Source organism: Anastrepha obliqua, chromosome 1 (genome assembly GCF_027943255.1).
Source record: "Anastrepha obliqua isolate idAnaObli1 chromosome 1, idAnaObli1_1.0, whole genome shotgun sequence".
In the NCBI taxonomy this organism is placed as follows: Eukaryota; Metazoa; Arthropoda; class Insecta; order Diptera; family Tephritidae; genus Anastrepha; species Anastrepha obliqua.
This window is the reverse complement of record NC_072892.1, coordinates 102675901-102702900: the sequence shown is the minus strand read 5'-3', so window position 1 is coordinate 102702900 and position 27000 is coordinate 102675901. Positions and strand designations below refer to the sequence as shown.

General features: G+C 37.9%; 1 protein-coding gene across 3 annotated transcripts in view; it reads right to left on the bottom strand.

Moving 5' to 3' along the window:
• The window catches only part of LOC129253431 (uncharacterized), a 243879-nt gene that overhangs the window by 87158 nt on the left and 129721 nt on the right, over nucleotides 1-27000 (bottom strand). For all 3 annotated transcript variants that reach the window (XM_054891798.1, XM_054891799.1, XM_054891800.1), the window contains exon 4: nucleotides 20744-21448. In XM_054891798.1, coding sequence (XP_054747773.1) covers nucleotides 20744-21448 — 705 coding nt within the window. The remainder of the gene's footprint in view (nucleotides 1-20743; nucleotides 21449-27000) is intronic.

Here is a 27000-nt window from a genome sequence, read left to right as displayed (position 1 = left end):
ACTCATACATACACATGCATATATGTGATGCACGTCAATGCACTGTAGGAAAGCTTGACTTTGTGCCAAAGACTGCGCCGATCCCGTACTATAATATTTAGAAAGGCTTCTTTTTTTCTGTAGAAATATGCTATTTCGATAGTTGTGCTATTTCTGTACGGTATTCCTAAACAAATTTCTATGCCCAGTCTTACAGCTGAGCAGTAATTATAAATCAAAATTAGAGTATTGGGTTAAAACAAATTCACACAGCGTTTCACCTAATACTCATTTTTGGCTCAAATTGCAGTTTCAGGAAAAGTTACTGCAAAAATCAGGTGTCCAAATACTAGAAAAGATGTTTGACTCCAATTGCTTTCAATCGTAAGCTCTACAGGGACTTAAAATTGTATGTCGCCTCCGGACGGCAAATGGATTTCTTCATAAGGTTTGTTTGGTTTCACTCGAAGGTTTGCCATTATCTGCAGACATGTGACCACAATTAGAAGAAACATTTTCTATCAATTTTTATTTCCTGTCCGTGGTTTTGAACCTATACACTTTTGAATGCTAGCCATGCACCCATGCATTCGGTTACGGTGGCCGCTAGGCTATCTTATATACAAATATGATATATCTGGTAAGTTGCCGGTGGGAGCCGCAATAGAGAGATATCGCTTGTTGTTGTTGTAGTGGTTGAGTATTTCTGCTGAAATACTACCACCGTTTTATTACCACTGTTCTCGTGTGATGATGTCTGATTTTTTTTCGTTATTTCTAGGTATAACAGCAAACCTTTTATCTCTACGTCTGAGATTTCATTAATTTGCTGTAATAAAGGCTTGCTGAAAGAGCGAAGTCTTGCTCCAGGTAGACCTGGACATTCGTATAGATAGTGGAAGAGACTCTTTTCCGCTACGCAGCTTCTGCAGATGGGATTGAATAGGAGGTTAACTCAGGCTGCGTGATCTCCTACTTTCCAGTGACCTGTAAGGGTTGCAGTTATACTTGAAATGTTTGAGCGAGAGCAACCTAACAGATAATTCGTCCTCTGGATGTTGTACGACGGCCATGTTTTTCGGGTACGTATTTATTTGCTTCCACCTTCTTTCGGCTAAAGCATAGTAGTGCGAAGCAATGGATGTTTTTATTGTGTTAAAAGGGGTAACAACCTCCACCGCCTCTGTTATATCTAGTGACGAACCTTTTCTTGCTAGCTCATCTGCCATCTCATTACCCTCTATGTTCCTATGACCCGGAACCCATATCAGAGTAATTTGCAACCAGTGATCAATCAGCTCTAGTTCTTTTCTGCACTGTAAAGCTAACTTGGATGAAAAGGAATTGGAATCTAAGGTCTTCATACCTGCTTGACTGTTTGAAAAGATAGCTACTCTTGAACCAATTTTTTTATAGTATTTTAGTGATTTGATTGCTAGTAAATCTGCCTTCAACACGCTGGCATAGTCAGGAAGTCGGATTGATTTGGATATGTTGAGCGGCTCCGAACAGAGGCTAGCTCCAACACCACAGTTCATCTTAGAACCATCAGTGTAGATTTTAATGTCGAATGTACCAATCACTTTTCCATTCCTCCATTTGGCTCTCGATGGAAAACGTACCGTAAAGTCTTTCTTGAAGTTAAGTTGTAATCCTTTCTTCACATAATTTTCTCTTCTAAATAATAAAAATGTGGGCTTTACTAAGCGAAATTAATCATGCCTTATAATTAGAAGATTTATAAATTTTGCGAATGGCGTCGTATATAAATAATATTTGAGACTTGCGCACCAGACAGCTGCGTTAGACAAGGCAATAGAGTACGCAATGGTCAAAATAAGGATTTCCATCACTCAAAAAAAGTAAAAAGTTAAAAAGTTATTCAAAAACCAAAAACCAAATTAGATAACCAATTTTGCACCACAAAAAGTTCACGAATTTCAAAATAATTCAATTTAAACTTGCACCTTTTTTATTAAAAATTTTTAGAAAACTTCCAGGTAAGTGCACAAAGTGCAAGTTTAAACTGGCTCAAAATCGCGACTTTCGAGCATATGCAGAAATGATAAATCGAATTTAGCACTAAATGGCAACTACTGTTCAATAAATGCGTATTACTTATTAAAGCGTGGGTATTCTCTTCATCCACTGACTGAAAAGCATTGAAATATGAGCGCGATATGGTTTCGAATTCGCTAAAATCGCACCACTTTGGTATTAGCGAATTTCCTCGCAGGGTACGTAACCACTTACATATAAATATGTATGTATATATGCTTGCTTGTTAGTATTTCTTTAGTGATTTTTATTTTATGTATTTTCTTATTTTTTACGTGCAACATAGGTATGTCCATATGTTGCTCGTATGCTTGTATGTACAGATATGAATGCTGGCTTGCTGTGCGGACATTGTTTAGATCGGCGACATTAATGAACTTGTTGTGTGCCACTTAAAAGGTCGTAAAAGACATTTGTGTAGCACCAAAGCGTTAATCCAAGAAATTAAGCCAACCAGTATCAGAAAAGTGATCGCTGCTAATAACGACAGTTAAATGAAATTTGATGAAGGAGCTGCGGTCAGCATAGAGGAAAATTCAAGTAAAATCGTAAAAAAATCAAATGCTGCCAATCAATCTATAACCAAGTGAAATAAACATACTAGTTGATGAATTTACAGTTTTTTTGTGCATATCAATTTACTTTTATTTTTATTTTGTGTTGCATGTTGCAGCACTCTTCGAAGCATTCGATACAAATTATTGATTAACAACAGTTGATTGACCCAAATTGATGGCAAAGATGCATTGCATAAAAAGCAAACAAATACGAATGACTTAATTTCTGCCTCAAAAAATACCCACAAACAAAAGCGCACACACAAAAGTGTGTATCTCAATCACCTGTCAGCATTTTCCCATGGGAAGCAACTGAATAGGTGTAATAACACAATTAGCACCACCCAATCGCCATTTAAACGGGGATATGCAAATAAAGCTGACAACCATAAATAAATCAGAGTCAGTGCAGCAGCAGCCGCGGTGGATAAACACCAGCGAGTGAATGAGGTAAACAAATAAGCAATTTTATTTGCCACACAGTGTACGTGCCGCGCGGCATATGAAACGGCGGGCAGTTGGGAATTGGGATCCTCCATTATATGAGTGTGTGTGTGTGTGTGTACGAATATGCGAGTGCATAAACAAATCGTTTTGACCTGGCGAAAAGTCCATAAATGATGTGGCTGAAGAAGAGAGCACAAGAAGAAGCACACAAGCAGCACAACAACAACCAACAATGGCAGCAACCGCCATCCATGGAAGGCAAAGCGCATCATACCAAAGCAAAAGCAATGCCCGCCGAACGTCAAGACTCAACAACGTTATGGTGGTCACGCATGCGCAATGATAAAACACGTAATTATCAAATCAAAACACTTAAACTGCTGGCAAGCCTACCGTTTAACGCAGCGTTTGCCCTCGAGTGATTATTGCCAATGTGCGAGTATGCGGCTGCAGCGCAGTCGCCAATGAACGCGCGTTCTCTTAGCCCACTTTATTGCGGCTATATTGCATATTGCGCGAGGCATCTTCATAAAAACAAAAAACAAAACAACAACAAAGTATAACAACAGCACAGCATTAACAGAAACGTGGTGGCGAGGAAGAAATAAAAGAGAAACTGCCGAGTTGATAAGAAGAACGTACACGTCGCGTCGTAGCTGCTTTGGCCACTGCTCAGGCATTGATCGGCAATTCATCATTTAACGGGTCGGTTGAGCGAGCACCAACAGCTGGCTACGTAGCAGCAGTAGATGTGCTACCCAACAATAAAAGGGTAGGCAAAGCAGACGGTTGGCTGGTTGGGCAGCAAAATGTGGCGCGCTGCACATCAAACTGGGCACCGTGAACTGGTGGCGGCTGAATCTCACTTTCGCAGGCAAACAAAAAAATTCAAAGAAAAAAATAAAAAATTAAAAAAAAACTCGAGCAAGCATGACGCGCGTACTTTGAAAGATCAAGTCCCCAAAAAATCAGAACACGTTCTTGACGATGGCAAATTGGAGCAGTCGCATTCTTGGTGGCTTCGGTTCCTTTTGTTTGTGGCTTTCTGTTGTTTTTTTTTTTTTGCCCAACCGTTCTTCATACGAGTACTTTGCCGTTGCGGCTCATTGAAGCATGCGCACACGCACATCACAATGCACATCCTTTTTATTTTTAGGGTTTTGTGCAACGTTTAGTTGCTGATTTTTCCTTTTTGTTTTCTTAAATTGCAGATTTTGCAGCGCATTTGGCCGACAGCATATTTGCGTGACAGCTGCTTGTTGCTTGGCATCAAGTGACTTACTTAAATTCTTTATTCACTGCACTGCATTTGTTTTTTTTTTCACTCATTTTACTTATTTATTCTTTATTCTTGATTGAAATTACTGACCTAATTTTTGGGCAATGTTTTCGTTTTCCTGCTGCAAAAAACACGCTGGCTCAACAATACGAGCAACAGACGTGTGTATGTATGCACTCTGTATGTACGTATGTATGTGTATCAGTTATCATTCATGCAACTAATGCGCTTGCATCGTGAGTAAAGCGGCCAAATAAAAGCGGTTGACAGCAAGATGCGACGACTGTTCGGTCAATCTGAGTTGGCGCTGACACAGATTTTCAATTATTCTTTTGGCATAGTAAAAAGTTAACAAAATTTCCGTAAAGCAGTTTCACAGCAATCGTTTCCTTGCAGCTTTTTGACTTGATTTATGCCAATTGGAATTATAAATCAATTTATGAATACGTAAAAATAAAAATTAACAGCATCTGCATGTTACATGGCAATTTTTTTTTATATCGAAACCTTCAATAGGCTTCATTTATTGGACATATTAAGGGGTTAGCAATAATTAAAGTAAAATGGACTCTATTAATTTTCTTCTCTTTCATTGGTTCAAAAATGCGGACCAGCCTTTGTTTGTTGTGTGTAGTTTAAAGCTGATAACAAAAACAGACACAAAAAGTAAAGGATAGTCGTTCACTTTTACTCCATTTCAAACTATCTGATGTCGATTGTTGCTGAGAGGTGAAACGTTCAATACCTTCAGCGCAATACCAGAGCCACTGGATTTTGATTTGTAGAATAGAATACCTTTATAAAGTTAGTTCCATCGACTGAAGTCATCGCTTCTTAACGAAGCGCGACAAGTTTTCAATTAAAACTTACTAACGAACATTCTAAAGAACGCCTAACAGGAAGCTTTGAGCATTAAAAATTAAAAAATAAAAGTAAATAATTGGCGCTTACACTCTATATTGGGTGTTTGGCCGATTTCCTCCTCCTATATGTGGTATGTGCGCCGACTCCATACGGCAGAAAGTTTCTTTATGAGGAGCTTTTTCATGTCAGAAATACACTCGCAGGTTTGCCATTGCCTGCAATGGGTTGCCCCTATTCAAAAAACTTTTTCAAGCATTTTATGTCTCTTGTGCGGAGATTCGATTCCGAAACCACTTCCGAATGGTAGTCCCACGCCAACCTATTCGATTACGGCGACCTACTTAATCTAGAAAAATGAAATTCTATGTCTAAGGAAAAGAATAAGCATTAGAGGTGTATTGAACACATTAATAGTTTTTGCCACACTCACAAAAAATAATTTATTGCAACGAAGCATGCGTGGGGGAGCATTAAAACTAATTTGTATGAGCAGGTACGGGCAATCAAAAGAGCAAGCAAAGGTGTAAAAGAAAAAGTACATCGACAACAGACTGCGCTTAGGCTCTAAGGGTATAGGATTTTTCAATGGGCAACGAGAACGACAAGACGGCATAGCGTCCACCAAATGCTTTTAATGCAAAGTAAAGCATTTAAAAGCCCTCTGAAGATCTAAACTGAACTCTAACTTTTTACCATAAACTGCAAGAAGAGGTATCCGGACTAATACCGCGTAATAAAAAAATGCATGCACTTCGTATGGAAGGAAAGTAAAAAATGTAAAACAACAGTATTTTCTAGTCTCTTCAAGCTTGCACTTTGTTTTGCTAAAATTCAATGGGCTATAAACCTGCATACCCAGAAAAATTCTAAAATTTAAATTGAATTTTTTTTGATAAAATTTAAAAAAATTTTGAAAAATTGTTTACAAAATTTCAAACTTTGCGTTATATGGTCATGCGTGTTAGCATGAACTATGTTTTTACGAAAAAAACTGTGATGTGTTTGCGATTTTGCAACAAGGTGCATTTGAGATGAAATTGTAGGAGTGCGAATTCTAGGTAATTAGGGCAAATATAATAACAGGTGGCGCTAAAGTAATCCTCCTATCAGAAAATTCTATAAATTTTGCGATTGGCCCCTAATGTCAGTTCTGTTTTGACATTTGTGTAGTAAACACATGCGAAATACACGTTAATAAACAATGTTACGCTACACTGCTCCAGAACGCGGAATATTGCTGACTATTTATTTGACCAATAATCGGTCGGTGACTTTGGCACAACGTCAATGTCGTCGCAGATTTCCTCGCCGTCCAACGCCTACTGGTGAAACACTGCGACGTTTAGCCGCTCGCCTCGAAGAGACTGGCACAACACGAGATGCTGCCAGGCGTGGCAGACCCCGGAGTAGCCGTTCTGCAGAGAATATTGCTGCTGTAGCCGAGGATGTCATGGAAGTGCGGACGACGTGCCACGCAAATGGGTATCAGTCGACGGTCTTTACAGCGAATTTTGATACAAGATTTGAAGATGTTTCTGTACAAAGTCCAGACGGTGCATCAGCTGTTAGCTGCTCACCGCCAATCGCGTCTAACATACGCTCAAGCCATCAGTAATCACCACCAAGAGGAAGATGATTTTTCATCAAAAATAATCATGAGTGATGAGGCCCATTTCCATCTTAGCGGGTACGTAAATAAGCAAAATTTACGCTTCTGGGGCACTAAAAATCCGTGTGTAACCTACGAAGAGCCATTACACCCGCTCAAAGTCACTGTATGGTGTGCTGTTTTCGCTGGAGGAGTCATCTTCGAAGACGTCGCGGGCCAAACGGTGAATGGTGAGCGCTACAGAGCAATGATCAACGAGTTCTTTTTGCCGTAACTTGATGAATTGGGATTGGAAAACATGTGGTTCCAACAGGACGGTGCAACGGCACACTCTGCACGAGCCACAACCAATATGCTGAAGGATGCATTTCTCGGGCGCCTAATCTCCCGTTTTGGCGATTTGCACTGGCCAGCAAGATCGCCTGATTTGACCGCTCCAGACTTCTTTTTGTGGGGCTTTTTGAAGTCGCGGGTTTATGTCAACCGCCCTCAGACTCTTGCAGCTCTTAAATACAATATCCGTCAAGAATGTGAGGACCTATCGCCGGAAGTTTTGGCCAAAGTGATGGAAAATGCCATAAAAAGGGCTCAAATGGCAATCAACTGTGGCGGCGGCCATTTACATGACATCATATTCACGACTTGATGCAAAAAAATGAAAAGACCAAATAAAAATAATCCACAAGAAGAATCAAAGCTTTTAATTTTTTTTTTAATTACAGCCAAAAAACATCGGAAGGTTACTTTTGCGCCACCTTGTATATAGATCTCCTTTGTGAAGTCCATGAAAAAATTTAGTTACTTTTCTAATCTTAAATACATAAAATAGAAACTTATATGAATATATTCAATAAGCAACATTTTTTAGTTTTTTAAGTACATAGGCGGTCACCGTAGTGTAATGGGTTGGTGAGTGACTAGTATTCGGGAAATTACAGGTTCGAATCTTCGTGCATGAACCTCAAATAGTAGAAAAAGTTTTTGTTAATAACCTTCGCTCCTCTATGTGCATTTCTGCTAATAAAAACCAATTGCCGTTCGGAGTCGGCTTAAAACTGTAGGTCTCTCCATTCGTGGAATAACATCAGACGCACGCCACAAATTGGAGGAGGAGCTCGGCCAAACACCTAACTGAAGTGTACGCGCCAATTAATAATTTTTATTTTTTTCATGTCCTTGAAAACTGTTTTCTTTTTTTAATTCTAAATGTAAAATTGAATAAAATAACATAAGTTTACTGTTTTAGTAAAACGAAACATAATTATGAAAAGACTTCGGCGAACCTATGATTGTTAGTACTAACGTGCGTAAAATTTGCTTAGCACTTGAGGGTAATACGTACATAAGCAAAGTATCAATCGGAAATTAACAAAATTTTTCTTACTCCAACTCCAATTTGTCTTAAAATTTTAAAATATTCATTGATTTAAATAGAAAGAACTATACATAATTGATAGACTTATATCTAAAGCACTGCCCGCCAGGACCGTCGGCTAGATGCAATTTAAAATATTTAGCTTCTAAATTACTCGTAACAGTAACTCACAAAAAGCTTCCCCAGCCAAAGATAGGATATTTTTTAGGTAAACCCTTGACGCCATGAATTGACGTATGCAGTCAGTAAATATATAGTATTTTCTAGATCAGATTCATATTAATCAAGAAAAAAATAAAAAAATAGTTAACGATGCAGTTCACCTCATACACAGAGTTTTTAGGGAAACTAATTTTAATGGATCTGCAAGTATTTTAAGAGAACAATAAAATTATCATAAAAATGCCGATAGCTGCTCATAAAGTGCGCACAACACAATTAAATTATATAACCACTGCAATTGTTTTCTAAATCGGTTTTATTACCTTATTTAAGTGTGAAGAAGTAGGAACAGCACAAGCGATTGTGGCAGAGCAAATGCTCCAGCGTTCATCTCATCAACTGCCAAATCAACATTCACTTAATGAAGGCAATGAATGTGAACGATTTTTACGATCATTTATGAATTAAACGAACAACCTAATAAAATGATTATAGAATTCCGATAGATTTAATGAAAATAATAAAACGATGGAATGCGACAGCAGCTTGGCATATAAACACACATAAATAAAGAGATAACATGAAAATATCATCAAAGAATCGGAACTATTTGACTAGTAAAAACTACCGGGAATACTTGAAGCTATGATATACGGCATGGAAATATTTCTAAATATATTATATGATACATGAAAGTGGGAAAAGCAAGTGCCATACAGCTGTAAAATTAATCAAAGTCGAAATCGAAATTTCCAAACTTTGACGTCTAAAGAAAAAAAAGTTCATATGTACACATGTAGACGTATACATATACATATTAATTTATCTACATATGCAGTTGCAGGCACCCATCACCACAGCAACGCTGACAGAACGCTGAAACTGCATCAATGGCAGGGAGTGAAGTGCATTGGCCTGGAATGACATGACAGCAAATGGGGGAATGGAAAATTACGCTGCCTTTGCTGCTGCTTAATGCTCATAAGTTTTATTTTTATTGTGATCTTAATTTGAGTGCATCGGCAATAGCAACAACAGCAGCAACAGCTAGTATACCGCAACGACAAGCACCATACCATATCTACTACTTAGCCTCTTTAAATTGGAATTTATATGCGGTGCAGTTCAAAGTTTAACTTTTTCGAGTTGTTAAAAGTGGGTATTATTTTTTTTCTCTTTAATTTTCCTTTTGGGGGAAAACTAGCCGATAAAGGGAAGCACACAGCTGCACAATCGCCCCACTCTCGATATATATATAATTGTGTCTGTGTTTGTGTAAGTATGCCTAACTATGGCCAGGCGTCGCTCATTTGAGTTTATCAGTTTTCCACACGCCCGGCCATAGCATTTTGGCTTTGTTTACACATTTCAGTAGTTTAAGCATAATTCCGCCTTTTCTGTAATTTATATTGCAGTCGAAAAAACGCACATTTGTTTATAAGTGGATAAATTAATATCACCCGATAGCTGGCGTCACTCTCTTACAAACATATACACGATATATGTATGTATGTATGTGTGTACCCACATGGGGCGACGGACTGAGCGAATTTGTTTGTGGGCAAACTGTGGGCGCACAAACGATTTGTTGACAGCGCTTTTGTGGCATGCAGCATTTGTGCTATCACTTTGAGTCTATTTCTTTTTTTGTTTTTCTTTTGCTGTTGGCAGCTGGAAATTTAAAATATTACATTGGCTTGAGATCGCTTTTCATAGTTGCGTAGCTGAAGTCGAGTAGCAGCAAATGCACATTGGTTGCACATTTTATGTACTACATTGGCAACACTTGACCTCTTGACAAGTTCGCCAAACGCGGTTTTTTCTTTGTTTTAAAAACAATGTCTTATTTAATTGTGTCTGTTATGTGTCAAAGATAGTAATTAATGTTAGCGCACCCATTTGAAAAGGAAATAAGTTATTTTTAACTGCAAACTGTCGCGATGTGTATTTTGGTACACACATACATATACACATATATGCTTAACTATATTTGGTCTGCATGGATACGCATCTGCAGGCTTAAATAATAATTTATTTTTAGAATATCGTCATGGGAATGTGCAAGATCGGTAAAGTTTCAGAAACAGAGTTGCCCAAAATTTTAATTATAATTATATATATAAATATATAAATTAAAATCAAAAAATTGAATAAAAAATGAAATAAATCTAAAATATTGGGTTGGTCACTAAGTAATTGCGGATTTCACTCATACATGGTTTCAGTTAAATTTTTCGGTTTGCAGACGTAGTACAAATGTAAAACACATTTTGTTATTTGGTAGTTGGCAATTCAGCTGTCAATCAGTAAAAAAAGTTTTTTCATCGGTTGCGTAGTTTTCGTTTGGCATTCGTGGAAAAATGGAAAATCAAAAGGAACATTTTCGTCATATTTTCCTTTTTTATTTTCGCAAAGGGTAAACCGCATCACAAGCTCATAAAAAGTTCTGTGCTGGCAGTGTCAAAATTGGTTTGCCCAATTTTGTACTGGTGATTTTTCACTCAAAGATCAAAAACGCTCTGGTCGTCCAATTGAAGTTGATGACGCCTTAATCAAAGCAATAATCGATTTTCGGATCGTCACAGTACAACACGTGAGAATGCAGAGAAGCTTCATGTATCACATACACGCATTGAAAATCACTTAAAATAACTTGGCCATGTTTAAAAACTCGATACATGGGTTCCTCACGAACTGAAAGAAACGCATTTAACGCAACGCATTAACAGCTGCGATTTTCTAAAGGAACTTACTGAAAATGATCCATTTTTAAAACAACTGGTAACTAGCGATGAAAAAGGGGTTGTTTACAACAATATCAAGCGGAAAAGATCATGGAGCAGGCCAAGTGAACCAACTCAAACAACATCAAAAGCCGGCATCAAAAGAAGGTTTTGTTATCAGCTTATTGGATTAAAAAGGAATTGTCTACTTTGAACTCTTACTACCCAACCGAACAATTTTGATATCTACATTCAACTAACGAAATTAAACAAGAAGAAGAAAAGAGACTCGAATTGACAAATCGAAAAAGTATTGTATTCCATCATGACAATGCAAGGCCACACACATCTTTGGCCACTCGGCAAAAACTATTGGAGCTACGTTGGGAGGTTTTGTCACATCCACCATTAAGTTCGGACCTTTCACCATTTGATTACTTTTTGTTTCGATCTTTAAAAAACTCCTTGAATGGTAAACATTTCAATAATGATGATGATGTCAAATCGTAGTTTTTTGCTAATAAAAACCTGAAGTTCTATGACCGTGGGATTATGATGCTGCCTGAAAGATGGCAAAAGGTCATTGATCAAAATGGGCAATACATTACAGAATAAAGTTATTTATCTAGTTCCATGAAAAAATTGTCTTTGATTTTCTAAAAACATCCGCAAGTACTTAGTTGCCAACCCAATAAATTTGAATTAAAAACTTGAGTAAATTAAAATAAAATTAAATTAAATTAAATTAGAATAAAATAAGATACAAGAAAATCATAATTAAGTTTAAACACAATTAAATCAAAAGCAAAAAAGGTCAAATTAAAATAAAATAAAAAAACCATAGAATCAAATAAAATTAAAATTAGTGAAAGACAAAATAGATTTAAATACGAAGGGTACCTTTTATATGTCGGGATTAGAGAACAAAAACAAATTTTAATTATCGAAAAACACTATGTATTTTGTTTTTCAAAATATTTTCTATGAAGATCTATACACTTTTGCATGCGTTTGAACCAACTTTCGAAGCACGTTTGCCACTCTGAATGAGGTACCTCCAAAACATGCATTCTGAATGCCGCAACCGCTTCTTCAGGTGTCGAAAAACGTGGGTGAAGAGTGATCCGTCTTTGGCGATTGGTTTTCCTAATTTCTTGGAAGACAACTGGCAAACAAATGGTTGTGTACCACTCAGAATTTACTGTTCTGCGTTGTTCTAGTGGTACGGTTGCGACATGCCCAGTTTTTCCGAAAAAACAGGCGACCATTTGCTTGGAAGTGCTTCGTGCGCGAACAACTTTTGTTGGATTTGGCTCATCTTGAAACACCCATACATTCGACTGCTGTTTACTTTCGGGCTCATACGCGTAAATCCATGATTCATCATCTGTCACGATATCATAGACGTGTTTCGAAACCCCGCGATCGTATTTTTTGAGCATTTGCTTCGACCAATCGACACGAGCCTTTTTTTGAGCGATTTACAAATTGTGTGGGATCCAACGCGAACAAATCTTTTTGACAGTCAAATGTTTATGCAATATTGAATGTGTGCTGGTCCCACTAATGCCTAAGATTGTCTCAATCTCACGATAGGTCACATGACGATCTTGTAATATCAGTTCGCGCACAGCATCAATGGTTTTCGGAACAACAACTGATTTTGGACGACCTTCACGAAATTCGTCTTGGAGTGAACTACGACCACGATTGAATTCACCATACCATCGATAAACACTGGTGCTTGACGGAGCTTCATCGCCAAAAAATGAATTAAGTTCCTCCATGCAATGTTGCTGAGTTAATCCACGTCGAAAGTTGTAAAAAATAATCGCACGAAAATGTTCACGATTTCATTCCATTTTTGGACCGAGATGAATCTTTTAAGTTACTGTAAACAACACAAATAGCGCTGGTATTTCAAAACGTTCTGAGTACGTAAAAGCCAAAAAATGTCAAACTTTGCGATTCAGCTGTCAGTTGCCAGATTGCAATACCAGGGTTGCCAAATCCCGACATATAAGAGGCACCCCTCGTAATAATAATAAAAAATAAATGAAATAAAATAAAATGATTTAAATTGAAACAAAATAGGTTAATGTAAAATAAAATAAACAAAAAACAAATAGAATAAATAAATTAAATAAATAAAATAATAAATAAAAAATAAGCAAAGTAAAGTAAAACTACTTTACTAAATTTACTTTACTACTAAATAAAATAAAAATTAATTAAACTAAAACAAAGCTGGATAATATAAACTAAAATAAAACTGAATTATAACAAATTAAAATTAAAAAAAAAATATTAAAATAAAAAAATAATTGAAATAAAAAGTAATAATTAAAAATAAATAAATAAATTTTAAATAAAATAAAAAAGTTTAATATTCAAAAATTAAAATAAATTAAGATAATATTAAATACATTCCGTTAAAAAAATTAATTAAAATAAAATAAAATTTCAAAAATAAGCAAACAAAAAAATTAAATAATAACTAAAAAGCAAATATTAAAATAACATAAAAGAAGAAAACATAAATTAATAAAACAAAAAATTAAGAAAAATTAAAATAATTGATATTAAAAGGATATATTTATATATATACTAGCTGACCCGGCGAACTTTGTTCCGCCCTAGAGGCAATAAAAAAGAAGATTTTTGGTTTTATTAAGTTAATTTTTTTATTAATCAAGTATTTCAATGAAGATTTAATAGATTGTACTCTTCAGTTAAGCACCTTGTGATACACGACATTTTTTGTTTCATTATCAGGTGCAAGAACAAACAACGCAGATGGGTTTCCGCCCCGTGAACATGCAACATATAATTGACCATGTGAGAAACATTGATTTTCTAGATTCAGACCACAAACTTTCAAGGATTGGCCTTGTGATTTGTTAATGGTCATGGCGCATGCAAGACGGATCGGAAATTGAAGTCTCTTAAACTCAAACGGAAGATCGGTTGGGATCATCGGGATCCTCGAAATGAGAACTTCTTCACCTTCGAATTTTCCTTTGAGTATCGTCGCCTAAATCACATTGTTCAGCAATTTATTTACCACCAAATGCGTACCGTTGCAAATATTTGGTGGGCTTATGTTTCACTCTTCCACTAAGGCAGCACAATCCGGGCGTTTCTCCGGAAAACTTCAATGCGCCACAATACTCGCAAACAACGTTCATTGGCCCAATGCAAACGCTAGGATGCAAGCGGTAATCAGTGTTGCAATCATATCGAAAAGCTGCTCGATTCAACTCAGCACTCGATTCAATCAGCACTCTTCTTGTGCGTCGAAAATAATCTACTTGTTGATCTCTGTTATTCGCTCGACGATTTCGCATAGCCAACCGAGCCGTTTCACGGGCTGCCTCGTTTTGCTCTTGTGATTGAGAAGCACGAAGTCGAGCCATACTAACGCTGCGCTCTTCACGGGCAATTCCTTGTGCTTCTTCAGTCTTAACCATAGACAAAATTACGTTTAGCTGTCATTTGCGTTTTTGTTGTACCACATTTTATAGTGACTACACGGAAACGCGTTCTAATGGGATAAAAAGTATCCTATGTCCGTCTCCTGATTCTAAGCTACCTCTCCACCAATTTTCAGCCAAATCGGTTCAGCCGTTCTCGAGTTATAAATAGTGTAACTAACATAAATAAATTGAGCTAAGAATATATTACCAAAAAAATGTTAAAATAAAATAAATAAATAAAATAATAAGTAAACATGTAAAAAACTATATAAATTTAAAATAAAAAATGTGTATATATAAAAATTAAGTTAAGCTAAAATAAAATAAGAAACACTAAATAAATAAAATACAAAATAAATTCAAATTAATGAAATAGGATAATACAAGAAATAAAATAAAACTAAATTGAGGTAAATGAAAAAAAGTAGGTTGAAATAAAAAAATAAGGATATTTAAAAATAAATTGAAATACAAAAATAAGAAATTTGAACAAAACAGAACAGCCAATTCTTTCTGTCTCTAGATTTAGGTAGAATATTTTTTTAGACACTGGTATACTGGCAGAGAGGTCAAAAAAATATACCATACTTGCACGAGTATCGACGATTTCAAAGTTTACGTCTTCCCTTGACTAAAATCCGTTTTTTGATCACGTGGTTTATATATAATGATCCAATTTTGTTTTCGAAGGACTCTTTTTATTAAATAATAAAAAAAAAACATTTTGAGTGATGTAAATCTTTTGACCTCTATACGCTCCATTACTGGTCTGTGTCTATACGGCAGCTGTCAAATATGTTTGACGTACATACGACACCATTTGCAAAAATTATAAGCCTTCCGATAAGGTGATTACGTTTGCGCCACCTTGTAAATATATATTGCATATAGTTGGCTTTTGCACCATTTGTTGGTTGTTTGGCCAAGCTTCTCCTCCTATTTGTGGAGTGCTTCTTGAATTTTTCCCACAAATGAAAGGACCTACAGTTTATGTTGATGTTTTCTTCTGAGCAGCTTTTCCATGGCACGGTTTCCTATGCCTAAAAATAGGCTGTTAAGTGAAATTTAATTAAAATTGTCTGCTTATTTCAGAAACCCAACGATTGCCCTTCTTCTGCCCAACCGACACATGGGTCCCAGTTCGAATGACTTGCGAAGGATTTTTGCTTTCACGGTGGACTAAAAAAGCAGGTGTTTGTTAAACGTCGAGATCTAAAACTCTTTCTTTCGTTGGGGAAGAAGTTTACAATAAGAGCATTTTTATTTTTAAGAGCAATGCAAAATATCATATCGGACTCCAAAAAGCATGTATCTATTGAAAATCAATGACAAATCACAGAAATATTTACCTTCATCTTAATTTTTTTTATCAATTTCTAAAAGTATTTCAATGTAAGTATTGAAATTTATTGCTTTCAATCTACTCAATAAATGCAATTCTCATGAGCCTTGCACTGATTGCACCTCTAACCTATTGACCCCACAAGGTACACAGAAAAAATCAAAACAATATTAAACGCAAATATATGCCACAGAACTGCTTGGCTACTGAAGCGAACAATCGAATGCGCCTGCTGCATGTGTAGCACATGTGGCACGCTAAATTGGAAAATGTAAAAAAGTCAAATTTTGGTGCATGATCCATAAAATTGACACCAATATAGGGGAAAAATAATGTTCGCATGTATATGTAGCAAGCGCACATGCACATGCAAGACCACAGCGTGGCATGCAGCTTGCGCCATTGAACGATCAAAACAAATGCAACTGCGAAGTTAAAATCAGCCAAAAAATCACAAATCAGCCCGCAAAAAATGGCAAACATAACGAAAATCTAATCTTGCATAATTCAGCGCACAAAACAAAAAATTAATGCATCACACATACACACACATACATATGTATCCACAAGCACACATGTATGAGTTGAATTGCAGGCGAGGAAGACTGCTCCCATTGTTGCAGCAATTGCTTGATCACAAAATAAAATTAAAATAAAAAAAAATAAAAAAACTTAAAAAAAAATATTAAATAAAATAAAAATTTTATAAAAAAGGTGGCTATATAAACAAGGCAATTGAATATCGAAAATTGAAATAAAAATAAAAAAGTTATGCAGCAAGAATAATGTGACATAAAGTTGCAAATAATAAACATGAGCTTGCGACAAGCAACAAGCAATAAGCGCAGCAAGCAGTGGTTGCGATGTAGTTGCAAACATACGACAATGGACATGGTAGCCGCGCAACAAGTCACCACCACTGCTCGTGTCCCAAAGTGCTGTGCGACACCGTGTTGCAAGACATGCTGCTGCCGCTTTGGTCGCTGCCATAGAGCTGTATGCCATTGCCGCTACTGCTGAGTATAGGTGTGTGAATGTATGAGTGCGCACTCCCATGTAATCGTCAACGTTCATTATTAATGCTGTTTGTGACAAAAATCACCACAGAAGCAGCAGACGGAAAGCTGCAACAAGCGACGCGTGCGCGATGGAATTGGTGCTATCCACCAGCTGCATCAGCATCAGCATCAACAGCAGAATCATGTCTGCACAAAGTGTGCCACTGCAGCGTTTTGTATCGCATTGCATTGATTTCGCCTGCCTTCTGCGCCAACAGCTTCGATTTTTCGTCATTTTATTGCTCTTTATTTTGTCAATTGTTTTATGTCGCTGATTTCAATGTTCGCTCATTCCCGCTTGCCCGCCACCTACCTACGTACTTGCCGCTACCTAAAAGGTGCTTGAATTTATGAAACTGATCGCGAAATTACCATAAATTTTTAATTCGTATCACGGTGATGTCGCTTAAGTGCGCTGTAGGTTAACTTAAGGTTGTGCTGCTTGACTTACTCGCCGAGGCATAACGGGCTACCGTACTGCTTTGCTGCTGTACTCGTACCTGGTGTACCTTCTGCTCAACAATCAGCACGACAACAGCCAAGATGCCATTGATGTTGGGTCGCATGCAAAATGCTCATTGGAGGCATAAAGTAGCCCCTAACTGCGAGACGGTTCGACGGCTGGCCATTCGACGACTGACAGTCGAAGCAACACGTCGATATGTCTCGTCTCCTTACACGCTGTCGAACGTGTGCACAAACATATGTTTACAAGACGTTAAGCAGAAAAACCGCTAGCGCTTGTGGCACTCACCTGCGCTCAACGCGGATCGGCTGAAAAAATATTTGCTCGTAAATATCGCAAATAAGCATCGAAATGGCAGGCGAACACAACTCAACCGCTATTGTTGATTTTTTTCTCATAGAATCTGAGTGCGCTACGATGGTCATTTATTTACATATGTATATATATATTAACCTTTTTTGTTAGTACATTACAGATAAGTGACAGCTAATGAGCCAAATATGTATGCAATTCAATGGGGATCTTATTAATAGTTATAAAATAATATTGAATAATAAATAACACATTTAATACCTCTTCATGTTTGAAATATTAAAATGTGTCAGAATTGCTAGTTCTGTTATGGCTATTTATTTGGGTGAGTAAATAGAATAGCACAGATGGAGAGGCAGATCTGTATGTGTGTGCAGGCTTAGACAGCCCCCCAACCTCATCAGGGGTAGTCGAGTCCTGTAAATCCAGGCTGAACTATGTCGGTAGACATAATAGCCTGAAGCTAACATGGGTTGTGGGTAACGAGACCTCTGACTCCTTAGCTAGGTTGGGCTCTGAGGCCAACTTCTTTGTCCCGGAGCCCGTTCTGCCACCCCCTTCCATCAAAGCCACGCTTAGCAAATGGGTTACAACCTCCCACAAGCGAGCTGGGTAGGCTGAGAGAGGCTGCAGATGGACTAAACTGATGTTACCTGTCATGTCCGACCGACTGTCGCAAATCCTCATGTCATTAAGCAGAAGGAACTGCAGACAGCTGGTTGGACTGATGACGGGCCACTTTCTGTGGGCGAATTACATGGAAAAAAAGGTAGGCATCTCAGACACTGCACTCTGCCCAGCTTGTGAAGAGGAGAATGAGATGGCGGACCACTTCCTGCGCATCTGCCCCGTCTTCGCTCGAACGAGGTTTGAGGTCTTTGGCACTAATGTGTTAAGAAACGACCTTCTTGGCACCACAAGATCTACTCAGATTTCTTCGAAGGTCGGGTAGATTTAAGGAAAATTAAAAGGGAATCCGAGTGCAGTACAATGGATTTAATTGCTAGTTGTCCCATACGTCCATTGGTACTAGTGAGCAAACTAAAAACTAATAAATTAATAAGGACCCTGGCCTTGTTGTTTGTGCGTTCGAAATTAGTCGGGGAATACCGGATTTCTCTCTCGATCCCTCTCTCCCTCTCATTTGGACTCTCGATCAGCGTAACTTAGCGGGAAACTGCTGGGAAACTGATGAGCTGGGTAGACTGAGGACCCAGAAAATGGTTTCACTGCAAAATGAGAGGATTGCGATTCCCTTGAGAATCTGTGGTATACTCCTGGAAAGATCGACCTCGCCTCAACTCAGTGAGCAATTGGGTTAGTGCGCAAATGTGCAAAGTCGCGAGATCTTTATTATTATTTATCTTTATTTTACCGCATTTGGTTCCTTCCCTCTGTTTTTTCTCTGAATGACATCACAGTGAACGTAACCTTACTAAACCTACCTTAACGTAACCTAAACTAAAATCAGATCAGAACGACCGCTGCAACAACAACAACAAAATCTGTTTTAGTAAGTCCAGCGCAACCTTTTGTCACTAACTAACTAAGTTGTCTAACTTAGAAACTCTACCCGGAAATATTAGTTTTAAGGAAGGCAATCAAAGAGCCTTTATGGCTCTCAGGTAATCTGTTCATAGAGCAGCGGGTATAATCTGATAAATCGTAGGTTAAGTGCCGCGTTAATGTCCGACACATATTTTGCTTTTATTAGGCGATTGACCGTACTTCCTACAGATCACTCTTCAATACGCGGCGAACGTTTTTAAGTTGTCACTCCCCTCGAGTAGCCTATAGTACTACACCGCCTCGAATAGCAAACGATAAACAATTACAGAAATTAGTCGTAACTTTGGTAGAAGGAAACAAACATAATCTGAGATAAAAATTCAAGATATACCATATGGGGTTTTCCAGGTTTTGAGGTACCTTCAGTTTTAAGCCGACTCCGAACATTATACAGCTTATTTTATGAGGACCTTTTTCATAGTAGAACTAAGCTTGGAGGTTTGCCATTGCCTTCCGACGAGGAGGAATTGCCTATTAGAAAAAACTGTTTCCATCATTTCATGTTTCACAACCGGAGATTCGAACTTGGGTACCTTCAGATGGTAGTAATGCAGCAAATATTCGGCTACCGCGGCCGCGAAAGAAAAACATCGAAACACACCCCACAAATAGAAGGAGGAGCTCGGCCAGACACCTATTGAGACATCTCGAAATCAAAAAGGATTTTGAAAAATTTAGTAAAGGGCACTTAGTACGCCATATTGAATATCAGGAGAGTGAATTTTTTTTATTGAACAGCAAAAGTTCGAAATTGTTTATTATTTAGCTGATTTAGCTAAATTAGCAAATTTTTTACACCATTTTTGAGTCCTTTTTATTACAAAATTTCACTATTTCCACAATTTAAAAGAAACCCAGTTTTCACAACCATAAAATAATAATTGGCAATATTCACTCACTATCCGGACAAGTGTTTTGTTTTTTTGTAGTTTCACAGCCTCTCTAGAGCGAAGAATAGTCGAAACAATAAAATACGCATTGGGAATTGAAGCCCGGCCAGCATTGTTATGACACCAGGTTTTTGGGATGAAACGTGCAGAAATGGCTCGGAGGTAAGAGTTTCGGGTCGAATAAAGAGATTTCCGATGCAATAAGTGGTTATTTTGAAAGACTCGAGGAAATCTTCATTTGATAATTGGAGACTATGCTGAAAAATTAAATATTTTCTGTCGAACCGAGTGTTTAGCCGTATGCTCCGCAACAGAGATCAAGGAATCAAACGAGAGTCTAGAAATGTGACCCTTTGCAGTGACATATTGCCCCTCATTACCCATTGCTTCCATTGAGCTGATTAACAGCTGTCGAGAATTGTGCATGTTTCGAACGTAAATGCATTAAAAATAACTATTTCTACGATCGATTGTGAAGATTATATGTGTGTATGTGTATACCTTGCACATGTTTATAATTCCAAAAATAATTTTCTAAGAAACAGCATTTAAATAAAAAGTTCAGGTTTGTACTTACATGTTTCTCTGGGCGCAACACAACCAGTCCATTGGCCATACAATGTTCCGCACGCTCAGCTGTACAACGACCATAACGACTCTGTATGGCGGCCGTCGCGGCAGCGGACAGTAATTGTGGTGATGTCTTCGATGTTGGCGACGAACAGGCGCTTAGCGAAAGTGGACGTGTCAATGACATTAAGTTATCCAAATCACGTAGAAATTTATTTGCCCAAATATTTACATCCTCTTGAGTTGTGGTGCTGGTGGTGTTGGTATGCGCGCTGCTAGTTGAGGCATCTTCACTGCGGCCATCAGTGCTGCAGCTATCTTCGTGTTGCCTATTCTCTAAGCCAATCATTGTGGGACTGAGAGGTGGTGGTGGTAAAGCTTTGAGTTCTGTGGTGGTACGGCAACGAGGCGTGATGTTGTCTGTTGCTGATGACACCACTGAAAGACTGTTGCCATTCTCAGCACTTGTTGCATGCTGACTTGTAATTTCCGTCATCTTACTGGGCGCTGGCGCGTCAACTACATCGCACTGGGATAATCTGTTATCGCTGTTGCCTTTCGTATTGTTGATGCTGCTGTCGCAATTATTAATAGTTGCATCATTAGGGTTGGCTGCATTGTGCACAGCTGTGCCATTGTCATTATCAGCCTGTTGCGCTTGTTCTGCGCGCTGCCGAGCGCGACGCTCCTCGAACACTTCGTTGATTTCGTGCTGCAGGAGAGAGAAGTGAATTTAAGAAATGTTTATTAATATTTTTCATATGCAAATAATAAAGTAATAAATTTTAAATTTAATTACGTTTTTCAAGTCATGCAAGCTATTTGATAGCTGATGTAAAATTTTACTACACGTATTTGCGGGAATATACTTTTACACCCATTCTAATTGAAATCCTGTTGCGCCTGGCTGCAGCGCTCGGCCGCCTCAGCTACCGCAATCTACTCAATTAGAATTCCCTTCATTTTCATTTTTCAACGCTAATTTATTTGCCATCACAATCTAGCCACTTTCATACCTAAACACATACACATACATACACACCAAGTTCTTCCATCCACGCTTAGTTCGCGATTCACACTGCCAATTTGGCCCGGCCGAACGCGCCGCCTTTTCCCACACAAAGTCTTGCACTCAAATCTGGCCCACTGCCGGCCTCCGGCACAACAGTCAATTTATAATAATGTCAATGCAACAGAAATCGAGAGGAAATAAATTAGAACGTCGCGACTGAGATAGCAGCAGATAGCAAATGCCGCCGCCGTAGCGTATAAATTGCACTGCTGCAATTTGTAAGCGGGATTAGACACCAAATAAAAAAGCAATTCAAACAGATCATCAAGGCGCAGGCGTGCACCTCGGTTCTTGTCCAATCGCCAGCGTCAGCGCTGGGCAACGGCAGCAGCAGTGAGTTGAATTGTAGCTGTGGCTATGGCGCATCGTTGTAGGTTCTCGGGCGTATTACTTAATTAAAAACGTGCCCACGGGTTCTGCCTCCATGTTCAGCTCCTGCTTCTGCTTGTGCAGTTTCTAGCCACTACGGTGCGCCTGCTGATCGCAATCCTCATTTTTCACTCACTGTGTAGTACGATAGAAATTCAATGCATGATCCCGTCTCGTTCTTTCGCTTTCTATTTACACTTTTTTCGCTGTACAATTCCGATTCTACATTAGCAGGCAATAAATTTTCGAATGCCACACAAAGAAAGTAATCAACAACAAACTACTGCGGCTTGGCCCATCCAGGTCAGTTGAATTTGCGGCGTGTACGTCGAATGCGTTGCCAACAATAGCTTGATTTTGGCTTTATCGACGCTTGATGGACCTGGCAGCGCCATTCTTATTTACCTTACAATTTCTTTTTTTGTTCTTTTCTATTCACCTTTTCTGTTGAATTTAGCGCATCATTTGTCGCACGTCAGGACGTGACAAATTTATGGGTTCATGCGATTGCGAAGTAACTTAGTTAAAATTTGTTGCTTTATTTGGTGGCATTGCGCACTTTTGGTTTGATATGCCGCCGCTTTTAGTGTCAATCGGCCGAAATGGTTGCCACCGAGTACGAGACGCGACAAGGATGTGATTGGAGCGTTTAGGTGGAGTGGCATCAAACAGAGGAAGGCCACAAATATGGGAACGTGGGAAAGTGTGGTTGCAAAAGTAGTATTTTTTCGAACTATAGTGGTATTCCCTACGAAAATGTATGTCGCCAAATCTGTATCGTTGAAAATATGTGCGTAGAAGTCGGCAGATTATGGAAAGCTTGAGCCTTAAATAGAAAGATATTGGATGGTATATGGGAATGGTTGGGCAAGAAAACGAATGAAGTGAGGATTTAAAAATTCAGGTACAACAGATATATGCGCAGCTCAATTTTTGAATATCAGAGTAAGGATATTTACACGGGTTTCTTATACGCTTATTACTACATTTGTCATCCCATATATAGACATATATTATATATTAGGGCGGGTCGATTTAAAAATCGCTCATTGCTCTGTGAAAATCGTATTCTAGGGATCAAAATAAGAAACCTTGCCGAAGGAAATATACCTCTACCTCTAAAACGAATTCTAATGTCCCCCAATTTGGGTCGAACGAAAAATCCCACTTTGACCCATTTAGAGGGCTCCAATCGAGTACAAATGTATGACCGACCCCCACTAACTTTGGACGGCCGATCCACCCATGCCAGTGGCACACCCCCTGGAACTCCCCTGGGGGGTTCCCCATGCAATCATTTCAAAATATCACCATTTTTGGCCTTAACATGAGAAAAGAAACTAAAAAGTTCGATCGAAATTGGGGGACATCAGAATTCGTTTTAGAGGTATGGTTCCTTCGGCAAAGTTTCTTATTTTGATCCCTAGAATATGATTTTCACAGAGCAATGGGCGATTTTTTTGCCTCCCCACAAATCGACCCGGTCTAATATATATATATACAATTGGCGCGTACACCCTTTTTGGGTGCTTGGCTGAGCTCCTCCTCCTAATTGTGGCGCGCGTCTTGTCTTTGTTCCAAATGGAGGGTCCTACAGTTATAAGCCGACTCCGAACGGCAGATATTTGTATGAGGAGTTTTTTCATGGCAGAAATACACTCGGAGGTTTGCCATTGCCTGCCGAGGGGCGACCGCTATTGGAAAAATATTTTTCTTAATTTTGGTCAAATTGGTGAATTTGGTGAATTACGAATGGTAGTCACGCACCAACCCATTCGGCTACGGCGGCTACCCATATACATATCTGCAATTCTCAACCGGCTAATGAATCTTTTAATTATATAGCTTTAATGATTTTGATTGATTTTTCGTAAGCCAGGTTCTTACTAACTTCTGTTTGGAAGCCTCTTATATAGAATAAAATGCCCGCCATCTTATGCAAGAGAAGCAAAAAAAAAATCCGAGAAAACAACGCGATTTATAGCGGCTTGAAACTTTGTTATACTAGGTAAAATTTAATGGACTACAAAACTAGACTAGAACTAGTCAAAAGTTTACTAAAAATAAAAAAAATAAAAATAAAAAAGTGGAGAATTTTGATAAATTTGCTTCTTAAATTTTTGTGATTTTATTTTTTATTGTACTATTTAAAAAACTATATTTTTATAAAATATGCACGAAAAAAATTTAGCATTGAAATTATTTCGAATATTCTAAAATGATAGTGTTTAAATTATAATATGTGCCAGGCAATATTTCGAGTAAGAAGTATCATCATTGTTAAAATAAAAAGTTTCTTATCATCTTCACTAAAAAATTAAAAAAATATCTTAAAAGATTAAAACGTATTTGTGAGCTTACAGACATCAAGGGCTGTAGTCGAAGCGGTTCAAATTTGTGCAGTCAAGATTTGTTATAGCTGTACCTGTACATAACGAAGCTAAGGAATCTTTGCCAAACGGACCTCCTTAATATTATCTCAGCGAGTAAGTGCTTTAGTTGATGAAGAATTAAAATCAGGGAATGTAGTGAGAGGTAAGCTGCTCTAAAGACCTTAGAAACTTTCTGCCATGAAAAAGCTCCCCATAAAGAAATATTTGCCGTTCGGAGTCGACTTAAGACTGTAGCGTTCAAGATGCACGCCACAAGTAGAAGGAGGAGCTCGGCCAAATACTTATGAAGAATAAAAGCGCCAAATATATATATATATATAGGTAATAAATCTTCGGAGAATCGTTAGTGTAGTACTGACACCACCAAAATAACAAGGTATTTCCTGAAAAGCTACGAGCACTGAGCTAACGGGGCGCAGTCCATGGATCTTCGATGATCTGGTTTGGGAAATGAGCATATTACAGAATATTTTCTCTGTCGCTCTTTGGCCTTCGTCCGTAGATCGAATATTTTTGTTGCGGGTGTATTGAGATTGAACGAGCTGCATTATCTTTCACTCGAAAAACAGCTACGATTCATAAAACATTGTTGGAAGTTTGCAGAGCAAGGAATCCCCACCCGACCTCTCTTTGCATCCTCTAAATCCTATCTGTTGTCCATAAGTGCAATGAAATATATTGCGTGAGTGCTTGGCGAAAATAAATTTGCGGCCAACTAAAATTCAATTCAACTTAATTCCAAGTGGTTTAACAAAAAGTAGTTTGAGTGTTAATAGGAAAACCTGTTACAAAGGTAAGCCTGATGGAAGTGCACAGCATTGAGCAGTCATAATGGATGAAACTATCGAGCCTACCAAACATGATTACTCTAAATCAGAAAAGATCCCTAAAATGTGAGACAAAAATTATATTACAATGTTTTAGAAATAAACTTTAGCGCTATAGCTATGCAGGCTAAATTGATTAATGTTGAAGGCAACGGTACACCTTAGCTAAAATTAAAGGGTTATTATGATAGTTAAATACTTTTGTCCCCTTTGTAAACTACATAATTGGCGTCTCCGATGAGTCTCTTTAAGAATTTTAAGTCGACATCTGCCATCCATTCTTCAAGGTGACTCCAGATTCCGAGAGTTGCGTTTCCACAATGCAGGGTAGTTGCTTAGGAGATGAATAATCATTTCTTCCTCTTGATAATTCCTGCATAAACTTTCTATTGGCAGTGCCACGCATTTTCTTTCAATAAAGTACTTTCGATTTTTATTTTATTACGAAGGAAATTACTAGCCCCGGCAGCAAAAAAAAAAGCGTCAAAAATCAGGGGTATTTTGTAGCCACTTACAACTTGCATTTTGTTAAACTAAAATTGGATGAGCTATAAAACTATATACCTAAAATTTGTCTAAAAATTCTGATTAAAATATTTACAATTTTCGATAAAGTTTACAGAATTTTCATCATTGTTATACTTTTTTCATAGCGTTTGATAAAACGTTTTATATGCTTTTTGTTGTATAATGAGTTCAGCTTTCATAAACAATTAATAGATACTAATAAACAAATTTCTAAAAGCCAAAATTGGTAAAAATGTCGCACATCTTATTTATTGCCTTGAATTATCCCTTTTCAGAGATTACACCTTTCATGCTCGTTTTCGATCTGCATATCAAACAGAAAAAAATATTTATTGAGTTCAAAAATCGTAGTCATAGCAGTGACTTCAATGATTTTCAGTAATAATGGCTGCAATTTGTTACAACACCTTCATTAGAAAAATCAAGCACTGCCACTTCTACAGGTTGCATATCGATTGATGTTCACGATCACTGAAACACTTTACTCTGTTTTAGAAGAATATGGAGAAGCTTTCAGATGAGGATATTTTTAATGTCTAAGTATTTCAGCTTTGCCATTGAAAACAATTATTTCCTATTAGCCAATATTAAAGTAGTTTATTTGAAATATTGCCACATGCCTTTTCACAGAATATTTATTAGAACATTTTGCGCAAATATTTAATAAATAATCCAGCTCCAGGCTTCAAGTATGTACCTATGTGACTGCATACCTTCTCAGAACATTTGCTGAAGCACCAAACACACACGCGCATAGATTACCAGCACGCAATCAGACATGCAACACAAGAGCAAAAATACAATACCATATTTAATTTCACGCATTCGTGAACAATGCAAACAAACGGCAAAGTAACAGCCTCAGCGGCGACGATGGTGGCCATAGCGAACACTGTGCAGAGTGTGTCCGCCCTAGTCAGAATGCCATTTCAGCGCTCAAAACAATGCCACAGTCCCCAAAGCGCAATCATGCCTGGGTGGGCTGGCTGTTGGTCAATTGTTGGCACTGGTAAATTCCCTAGTTTGCCACTGACATCTGCATGAATGCTGGCTCAACTGGTGGTGCTGATATAAA